This window comes from Dendrobates tinctorius, unplaced genomic scaffold (assembly GCF_039654945.1).
Source record: "Dendrobates tinctorius isolate UK_male_01 unplaced genomic scaffold, ASM3965494v1 ptg000513l, whole genome shotgun sequence".
In the NCBI taxonomy this organism is placed as follows: Eukaryota; Metazoa; Chordata; class Amphibia; order Anura; family Dendrobatidae; genus Dendrobates; species Dendrobates tinctorius.
Window position 1 is genome coordinate 281,303 of NW_027362172.1, and position 10,438 is coordinate 291,740.

Here is a 10,438-nt window from a genome sequence, read left to right on the forward strand (position 1 = left end):
CTATTCTTTCCTATTTAGTTAGCTTGGGCCCCATCATTTGCTCAGCCTATCTTTCTATCTGTGTGAGTGTTTTTTCATCTTGCTTCACCGTCATTATATGTTGGGGGCTGCCTATTGCTTTGGGGTCTGCTCTGGGGCAGTTTAGATTTCCCTTTCTGTCTTTAGGCTATTTAGTTCTCCGGCTGTGATCGAGGGGTCTAGGGCACCGTAGGAACCCCCCACGGCTACTGCTAGTTGTTGTTGATAGGTTCAGGGTCTGCAATCCGATAGCTGCCAACTTCTCTGGTTTTCTGAACTTAGCTAGTATTTCTGTTTTTGCCTCCTACGGTGACTCATTCATAACACAGTGGGCAACCGATCCCTGTAGCATGAAGTAGATGACTCTCAGAATTCGGGAGATGACCTCCAGGCATCCATGTACTTATGGCCTTGGCCTGTCCAGCTAAATAATATAAAAAGAAATTGGGTAACGCTTCCCCTCCTCCCCTCTTGGGCCTCTGTAGAGTGGCTAGTTTAAGTTTAGGCCTGGCTTTCCCCCAAATAAAGGATGTGATTTTGGAATTCAAATTAGCAAAGAAAAATTTGGGTACCACCACCGCATGTTGAAGAGAGTAACTAAGTTTAGGGAGTAATATCATTTTAATTAAATTAATACGTCCGGCTACAGACAGTGGAAGTTTACCCCAAATCGCAAATTTACCCTTGACCGTGTCCAGCAATGGTTGTATATTGAGCTGCAGGTCAAATTTACTACCCTGAGAAATATGAACACCCAAATATTTAAAATTGGTTACAATGGGCAGTGAGGAGAGAGTCTCAAGTCGTGGCACTGGAGCATGGGAGAGAGGCATCAAAGCAGATTTCTCCCAATTTATGTATAGGCAAGAATATTTACTGAATTCATCTATAGTAGTGATCACTCTTGTCAGGGTCTCCTCCGCTTTGTCCATAAATATCACCATATGTCAGCATATAGGCCTATGGTATCCGTCCGACCCGCTATTTCTATACCAGCAATATTAGGGGAAGATCTTATACGGATTGCCAGCGCCTCAATAGCAAGAGCAAAAAGGGCCGGGAAAAGGGGACACCCCTGTTGAGTTCCCCTGTACAGTGAAAATGATTCAGATATGGAGTTATTTACGATGACCCGGGCCTTGGGCTTCATGTATAAAATATTAACCCATTTTTGAAATCTATCACCAAATCCATACCTCTGCAAACATGCACGGAGAAAAGGCCATTCAAGCTAGTCAAAGGCCTTGGCCGCATCCAGCGATGCCAGTGCCCATTCATTATCCGGTACCAGAGAGCTATATTGGACCACTGATTGGACACATCTGATGTTTATGGAGGTGCTCTTCCCCGGCATAAAACCTGTCTGATCAGGGTGTACAAGATCTAATATAACTGAATTCACTCTTTTGGCCAAAATTTTTGTAAACATTTTATAATCCACATTTACTAGTGATATAGGCCTGTAAGATCCACAATCTAATGGGTCCTTCCCCTCTTTTTTAAGAACTATTATATTGGCCTCATAAAAGGACTCCGGCATGCATCCCCTCCCCCAAATCCCTCGAAACACTGCCAACAAAAGGGGTGCCAGTATATCCTGATATTTCCTATATAACTCCACAGGAAATCCATCCAGCCCAGGGGCCTTCCCGGAGGCCATGTCTTTTATGGCATCCTCTACCTCCTCCAAAGTAAACTCAGCATCCATAAAGGCCCGTTGGGATGGACTCAGTACAGGAAACAATGTATCTAACAAGTAATTTAGACACTCCGGGTCACCCACATCAGTCTTAGGCTGGTTTCACATTTGCGTTTTTTTGTGCTGGAAAAAAACGCATACGTGCACATGCGTTTTTTCCCCTATATTTAACATGGGTGCGCATACCTGCGCGCTGGCATGCGCACGTATGCGATTTTCATGCGCTGCGTTTTTTTGGGGTGTGCGTTTGTATTTTACAGACGCAGCATGTTGCATTTTTTGGTCCTGCAAAAAAGCGCATTCGCACGTATGCGCACGTTTTGCGCTAAAAATGGCCATTATAGCCTATGGATGCGCATACGTGCGCACTGGCATGCGCATGTATGCGTTTTTTTAGCGCTGCGTTTTTTTGGTGGTGTCCACTTGTTGTACTAGTTATAATCTTCTAAAGTCAAAAAAAAAAAGTCTATATAAAGGAGGTGCCTGCCAAAACTCTGCCACTACTACACTGACAGATTGGAGAGCAGACAGTCAACAAGGAACCCATCTTCTATCAGCGAAGAATGTGAGTATATTACATTATATGCCTGTCCTTTTAAATTATGTATGTACTAATGATTTTTATTATTTTTACATGCAGTATGTCTTCAGAATCCGAGTATTCCCCATCGCGGCAGGAATTGGCGCAAGCAGACCGTGAGGTGATTATTTTCGTGCATCTGGTAAGTATATCTGCTGCTTCTCCAAATCTCTTACGTTTTTTTCAACTTTTTTAAGACATCGTCATCATCATCTTCTGCGGACGGGACTAGTGAGGGCGAAGAGCAGGAGCAGCGAAGCCAAGTCCCGGTGGTGATACGGAATGTATGTATCAAATGATTTGTAATGTTCTTTATTTTTTATCTTCTATTTTTACTCTTTTTTATGTTTCTTTTTTTTGTAACTTTTTATTCAATTTAAATTTGATTATTCTAATGAATGTGTTTTGTCTAGGTTCCACAACGGGATGAAGACGTCTACCTGGATAATGAGCAGCTCATCAGCCTGGTCCAGGAGCGTTCGCCGTTGTGGGACAGCCGTGACCGGCTGTACAAGGACATTGTGGTGACCCGGCGGCTATGGAATGAGGTGGCCGCAGCGTTGATGGATGGCTGGGACAGCGCCACAGCATCCTCCAAAAAGGCGTTTAGTGAGTATTTCCCTGCTCTGTATTGTGCCGCAGTGACTGTTGTCCTTGATGGCACTGTTGGGTTTCGTGCTAGGCATATTCTAGCAGGAAACCCAACAGTGTCATCGGGGTCTACAGTGACTGCTTTGAGTATTGTATTGCTACATTGTGCCGCAGTGACTGTTGTCCTTGACGGCACTGTTGGGTTTCGTGCTAGGTGTATTCTAGCAGGAAACCCAACAGTGTCATCGGGGTCTACAGTGACTGCTTTGAGTATTGTATTGCTACATTGTGCCGCAGTGACTGTTGTCCTTGACGGCACTGTTGGGTTTCGTGCTAGGTGTATTCTAGCAGGAAACCCAACAGTGTCATCGGGGTCTACAGTGACTGCTTTGAGTATTGTATTGCTACATTGTGCCGCAGTGACTGTTGTCCTTGACGGCACTGTTGGGTTTCGTGCTAGGTATATTCTAGCAGGAAACCCAACAGTGTCATCGGGCTCTACAGTGACTGCTTTGAGTATTGTATTGCTATATTGTGCCGCAGTGACTGTTGTCCTTGACGGCACTGTTTTTTTTTTACCAACAGTGGACAAAGTCCGAACACGTTGGCGTTCGATCAAGGACCGCTTCAACAGTGATGTTCGTGCTGAGGGCCAGGTTCGCAGTGGATCTGCGTCAAGGACCAGAACTAGATACCGTCACTATCACGCGTTGCAGTTCCTAAGACCGGTCCTTGCCACGAGATCGTAAGTATTATAAATTTTGGGTTTTTATTTTTATTAATCTGTGTTTTTCTAATCCACAGCTGATGCTTCTTGTAAAGGCATGGTAGTAATGATTTTCCTTTCTTCCACAGCACCTGGAGCAGCACCCTGCAACCTGGCCCTGGAGCGGTCCTTCCTCGGACGTCCTCTGACCCGTCCCAGCCATCCGACAGCCAGCAAGCACCTTGCAGGTCAGCCACACACACAGCTGGTGACCAGGAAGCTGGGCCATCAGGTGTTCCCCTGTCCCAGGTCTCTGCCACTGGTTATGCGGGCACTACCCGCCAGCGGCAGAGGGCCTTGGACAGGAATGTCTTGCCCGAGTTTATGCATTTGAGCGAGGCCTTTAATTCCAGCCTCAAGTCACTGTCCGACAGAGTTGAAAGCGGTTTTGCACTCATGGAACGTGGTTTTAACCACTTTGAACACCGCTTCAATTCTGTAGAACAGCGCCTTGACCGTCTGGAGGCCGACCTCAACAGACCAGCACACCATTTTTTTAGTAAGATTGAAAAGGGCATGGCGGAACACCTTAGTCCTGAGCAACAGCTGAATGTGCTGCAGGCCTGCAACAATGCTTTCTTGCAGGCTATGCAGCATAATCGGTACGGTCAGCAGTCAGTGGTGTCATTTCCACCTGTGCCACCATTGACTCGCTTCACCTCACTACCGACTTGTGCTGCATACCACTGCACGGACACCTCTATTCAAAGCCAGGACACCCACCGTTACACCACCACAAGTCTGAGTGCAGCTGGTCACTTCACCGACACCACCATGGCAAGCGCTGCTCTTGTCTGGAGCACCACCGCCACTCCCATGCATGCGTGGAGCTCAGCCACCACTAGGCAAACATGGAACAGCCCTGCCGCTACAACAACATGTAGTAGCTCTGCCACCACCACTCCGCAAACCTGGACCATCACTGCCGCCACCAGTCCTCCTGCAAGGACGAGCACTGCCAACGAAGAGCAGCAGCAGCAGCCACCTCAGCAGCAGCAGCAGCCACCTCAGCAGCAGCAGCAGCCACCTCAGCAGCAGCAGCAACCACCTCAGCAGCAGCAGCAGCCACCTCAGCAGCAGCAGCAGCCACCTCAGCAGCAGCCGCCACCTCAGCAGCAGCAGCAGCCACCTCAGCAGCAGCAGCAGCCACACCAGCAGACGGGGGACCTACACTCAATATTTGCCCCTAGTTCAAGGCGAAATCTATCAAGGCGGGCATTGGGCCAAAGTCGGTCCAGGCACACAAGCCTACGGCGACATGCCATTACAACTAATGTACCTGAACAGATTTCCTCTCCTCCAAGTGTTCCTTGTTTAATTCCCTTAACTGGACTACCTTCCCCCACAAGTTTTGTTGCCCCTTCCCCTCAAACACCGTCTTCAACTGCAAGTGTTGCATATTCCCTGCACACCCCCAAATTGAAACCATCTGCCCCCAAACGCCGGAAAAAATAATTTTTTGGTTTATTTTTGTGATTAAAAATAAATTTACATTTGTGGTTCACCATTACAAAGTTTCATTAATGTTGTTTGCGCCGCTCACACACACTGATGGGTAAATACATGTTAAAAACCAACCCAAGGCCTAGTATAGTCATATGTGAAATAACACGGACTAGTATAGTCATACCAAGGCCTAGTGTAATAACTCGAGTTTTACCAACTTGGATCTGGTTTCATGAAAAACAAACTGTTGAAACTTGTCAAGTTTCACCAGTTTGTTTTTCGTGAAACAAGATCCTAGTTGGTAAAAATCGAGTAGGCCTTGGTATGACTATACTAGGCCGTGGTATTTCACATATGACTATACTACTAGCCCCAAGGCCTACTATACTCATATTTGAAATGCCACGGCCTAGTGTAGTCATTCCAAGGCCTAGTGTAATAACTCTAGTTTTACCAACTAGAATCTGGTTTCATGAAAAACAAACTGTTGAAACTTGTCAAGTTTCACCAGTTTGTTTTTCGTGAAACAAGATCCTAGTTGGTAAAAATCGAGTAGGCCTTGGTATGACTATACTAGGCCGTGGTATTTCACATATGACTATACTACTAGCCCCAAGGCCTACTATACTCATATTTGAAATACCACGGCCTAGTGTAGTCATTCCAAGGCCTAGTGTAATAACTCTAGTTTTACCAACTAGAATCTGGTTTCATGAAAAACAAACTGTTGAAACTTGTCAAGTTTCACCAGTTTGTTTTTCGTGAAACAAGATCCTAGTTGGTAAAAATCGAGTAGGCCTTGGTATGACTATACTAGGCCGTGGTATTTCACATATGACTATACTACTAGCCCCAAGGCCTACTATACTCATATTTGAAATACCACGGCCTAGTATAGTCATTCCAAGGCCTAGTGTAATAACTTGTAAGTTGGAATTGAGCAGATTACATTCATCCACTCAATGCTGACTTGTATTCCCCATGGACTTTCATTGGGGTTGGGTTTCAACTAGTTGGACAATTTTCTCTTGAAAAAAATTGGTTTCCTGATTCATGGCCTGCAGCTTTGCTCGTTCCAATATATTTCACGCAGACTAGCAATGCTGCATTTTAACTCATATGTGTATTTACCTGCCCAGGTGTGTGAACATCAAAAAATTCAGTTATACATGGGAAGTTTTTTATTTAATTGGAGTTTAAAAAATATAGTGCACTCAGTAATGGTATCAAATAAGGTTTTTTATTACCATAAACAAACAAAAACATTACACCATTTCATCTTGCCAGTGCACCCGTCCTACATCAGAAATAAAGTAGGCCGCAAATTGGTCCCTCATTTGGCCAACTTCAACGGATGACCTGAGAGTGTGCTGAGTGAATTCAGGCAATGGGTTAGGAGCATCATCGTCCAGTTCAAAGGTCGGGTGCTCTTTAGCCATCACAAAGTTATGTAGAACCACACAGGCCTTCACCACCTCATCGACTGTTTCAAGTTTAAGATTAATGGCCGTGCCCAGAATTCGCCATCTGGAGACAAGAATCCCAAAAGCACACTCGACAGTTCTTCTGGCCCTGGTCAGCCTGTAAATAAATATTTTTTTGGTGTGGTCCAAGTCCCGGCTGGAGTAGGGTTTCAGTAAGTTTCCGCACATTTGAAAAGCCTCATCGCCAACCATTACAAAGGGCAGTGGCGGAGCTTCGGTGTGAGGAAGAGGCCGTGGCATAGGGAAATTAAATTGGTTGCCATACAACCTCCGGCCCATGTCTGAGTTTTTAAAAGCCTGTGAGTCATTACCACGGCCAAATGCTCCAATGTCCACTGCTACAAACATACATCCGGCATCCGCAATGGCCATGAGTACTATTGAAAAGTACTTTTTGTAATTATAGTACTCAGATCCCGTTCTTTGGGGTTTGATGATCCGTATGTGTTTACCATCAACAGCTCCCAAACAGTTGGGAAAATTGCATACTGTCCAGAATTTGTCAGCAATTTCCATCCACTTTTCAGCGGTGGGCAGGGGCATAAATTCTGGACAAAGAACATTCCAGAGAGCCCGGCAGGTGTCAGCAACAATTCCAGACAAGGTAGAGATTCCAATACGGTACTGGAAGTGTAGTGAAGATAGGGTTTCACCAGTCGCCAGGAATCTGTGAACAGACAAAGAAGTAAAATTAATATTTATGTATATTATTTTAAAAAACTATAAAATAAAATATTAGTACATTCACGAAAACTAATTACCCAAGGTTTTGAATACTAAATTTAAAAAAAACCATCAGACCGCACCCCTTGGTTTTTAAAACATACCGTAATGTCACCAGTAGCCGTTCCTCAGGAGGAATCGCACGACGGAGCTGTGTGTCCTGTCTCCGGATGGATTGTTGGACACGAGCAAGCAAATCCATGAAACTTTCGTGGGACATCCGGATATAATCTGTAAATTTCTCCGGGTTTGACTGGAGCTCGCTGTAGAGGGTGTGGTATGCCCCACGGCTCTCCCGGAGTTCAACAATCGGATGTATCCACATACGCCGCCGTCTTCGCTGCCTCTCTCTCTTCCTTTGTTCATGGCAAGCAACTGCATACGCCTGAGCCATCGCGATGTCCAAATCCAAGTTGAAGTGAAAACTCTTCCAGCGTAGATCCATGGTCATGAGAAGAATCAAGCAAATGTGAAGAATACTGTAGACAGGGTCTATATATTAACATACCACACCCACAATGAAGTCCCATTGGTCTTGTGTGTTGTTGAATGGTTGTTTTTTCTTTTTTGTGGGGTTTTTCCAAAATCTGTAAAAAAACGCAAACGCACAAAAAACGCATACAAACGCACAAAAACGCTGCGTTTTTTTCCTGCATGCGCATAAAAATGCTTGAAAAAAACGCAGCGTTTGTATGCATTTGTATGCGTTTTTTCAATGCGTTTTTTTGCGGGAAAAACGCGCTGCAAAAAAAAGCAAGTGTGAAACTAGCCTTAGAATTGTATACTGAGCCATAATAGTCAGAAAAGCATTTTAGTATCTCCTCGGTTGAGGAAACCAAAGTACCTCCTGAATCACGAATCTGCAAAATTGTGTTAGTTGCATTATGCTGTCGTACTAAGTAGGCCAGAAATCTACTTGCCTGATTCCCCATTTCAAAATAAGATTGCCGGGCAAAAAATAATTTACGTTTTGTCTTGGTGTCAGTGTATTGAGTATATAACCTTTGAGCGGTCAGCCATTCTACCCTATTACTGTTAGTTTGATCCGATATATAGGCTGCCTGCGAGTCTTTCAGACGTCGCTCCATCTCGCCATCCTCTTCCGATGTCACCTGCTTAATGTGAGAAATCGTAGAGGATAGACAACCACGTAAATAGGCTTTAAGAGCATCCCAAAATACATTGATATTTCAGGGTTCGGGGTGGGACGAGACGAAGCAACGTAACTGATCTATCGTTCTATCAGGGGATGTTATCAACTTCAACCAAAAAGGGTTCAGCTTCCATGCTATCCTATTAGTCAGTGGCCCATATTTAAGCTTGAGAATAACTGGACTATGATCTGAAATCCCCCTGCTTCCATGTTTAATATCATCCACCCATGCTGCCAAACTAATGGACCCAAAAATGTAGTCAATGCGAGACAAAGAGCGTTTAGTGGAGGAGTGGCAAGTATATTCCCTCGTCTCTGGATGGCGCACCCTCCATAGATCTAGCCACCCACTACCCGCCATGAACTGTGACAGTTGAGATGTGCCCGATGGGGGGACCCCACCCTGTATTCCATCGCCCAGTCTCAATTTATCAAGATGGCCATTCATGACCAAGTTAAAATCTCCCATGCAGATGACATGTGCGTCTGGGTAATTTAAAGCAAAGCTCAATGCCTTCTGGATAATTGATATATTGGCCGGAGGGGGATTATAAATACAAAGAATGACATATTTCTGAGAGTTAATCAGCGCTTGTATGAATACAAATTGTCCCTCAGGGTCCTTCCAGGCCGCCCTGACCTCCCACCGAACATCTTTATGAATCAACAGTGAAACTCCCCTTGAGTAGCTGGTGTGAAAAGCATGTAGAAACCATTGCACCCACGGTTTCTATACCCACCGAACCGTATCCCTGGTCAGGTGCGTCTCTACCAAAGCCACAATGTTAGGACGGTAATGTCTAATTTGTGAGAACACCTTAATTTTCTTTTGAGGGGTTTTTATACCTCTTACATTCCAGGTCATACAAGTCAGCTCAGAACCAATTCCCTTCCGTCTGGATATGAATCATAGAGGTGCCCAATCCAGATGCAGAGACCCCACACAGATAGCAGAATTTGACGTTGGCTGCGGCCTCCAACTAAACAACTATAAAAATTAAAACTTTTGAAAAAGAAAAGGCAAAACAGGAACCTAGTAACATAGGCGTACAGTCTTATGCCCCCATCAAAAAATAAACAAGGGGATACCATCACTGAGCTCAGTGTCCGGTACAGTTGGTATCTGGGAACTCACCGAGAGAGCTCCAATTAGACCGTTAAGTGAGTGGGTCTGAAGTAGCAACCGCCACATTAGGATTCTTTCGCAGGGAAACCCCCGTGAGACTACAGCCACTCAGCCGCTTCTGCCGGATCTGTAAAAAATACAGAGGAACCTTCATGAGCGACCCGAAGTCGGGCCGGATATATCATCGAGTATATGTTCCTGTCTCTCAGCTGTTTCTTGACCTCGGTGAATTGTGCCTGTTGTTTCTGCAGTTCCATGGAGAAATCCGGGAAGATGGAAATGACAGCACTATCAAACTTAATAGGGCTTTTCTGCCGTGCAAGTCGCAGAATGGTATCCCTGTCCTTACAATTGAGCAAGCGTGCCAGGAAAGGTCGAGGTGGGGCCCCCGGAGGCAGTGGTCTTGTAGGGACCCTGTGAGCGCTTTCAACGGCGAACATAGAGGAGAACTCATCCCCCAGGGAGGTCTTAAGCCAATCCTCCAAAAACTGCTCATGATGCTGACCTTCCGAGCGCTCAGGCAGACCAACGATACGGATATTATTCCGGCGCATTCTGTTTTCCAAATCATCCGCCTTTTGCTTCCAAGCATTCATGGAGCCCGCCACCTTTGTTAATTTAGCTTCCATGGGTGTAATGGTATCTTCTACCCTGGACACTCTTGTCTCCACCTCCGTAATGCGCCCCTTCATGGCCTGCATATCCTGACGAAGTCTCCCCACCTCCGTATAAACATCCTCAATTTTCTCCGTCAGGGATGTCCTAGTCAAGGTGATAGCCTGCATCAATTGCTCAGACGCTTGTTTAAGGGTCAGTTCCTCCTGTTCCGTCTCCTCCTCACCCCCAGAATGG

At 45.4% G+C, this 10,438-nt stretch overlaps 1 protein-coding gene across 1 annotated transcript; it reads left to right on the forward strand.

Annotated features, from left to right (window-relative positions):
* Positions 1 to 2,066: 2,066 nt before the first annotated feature.
* LOC141078149 (uncharacterized) lies at positions 2,067 to 9,461 on the forward strand. Its single transcript, XM_073564978.1, has 6 exons — positions 2,067 to 2,418; positions 2,495 to 2,581; positions 2,711 to 2,906; positions 3,474 to 3,633; positions 3,744 to 4,206; positions 9,321 to 9,461. The coding sequence occupies exons 1-6, from the start codon at positions 2,320 to 2,322 to the stop codon at positions 9,459 to 9,461; spliced, it is 1,146 nt and encodes a 381-aa protein (XP_073421079.1). The 5' UTR covers positions 2,067 to 2,319.
* The last annotated feature ends 977 nt before the right edge of the window (positions 9,462 to 10,438 follow it).

Coding starts and splice junctions, on each gene's coding strand:
- LOC141078149 (XM_073564978.1), top strand. CDS start 2,320: ATGTATGTACTAATGATTTTTATTATTTTTACATGCAGTATGTCTTCA. Junction 2,582..2,710: donor TCCCGGTGGTGATACGGAAT/GTATGTATCAAA, acceptor TGTTTTGTCTAG/GTTCCACAACGGGATGAAGA. Junction 3,634..3,743: donor CCGGTCCTTGCCACGAGATC/GTAAGTATTATA, acceptor TTTCTTCCACAG/CACCTGGAGCAGCACCCTGC.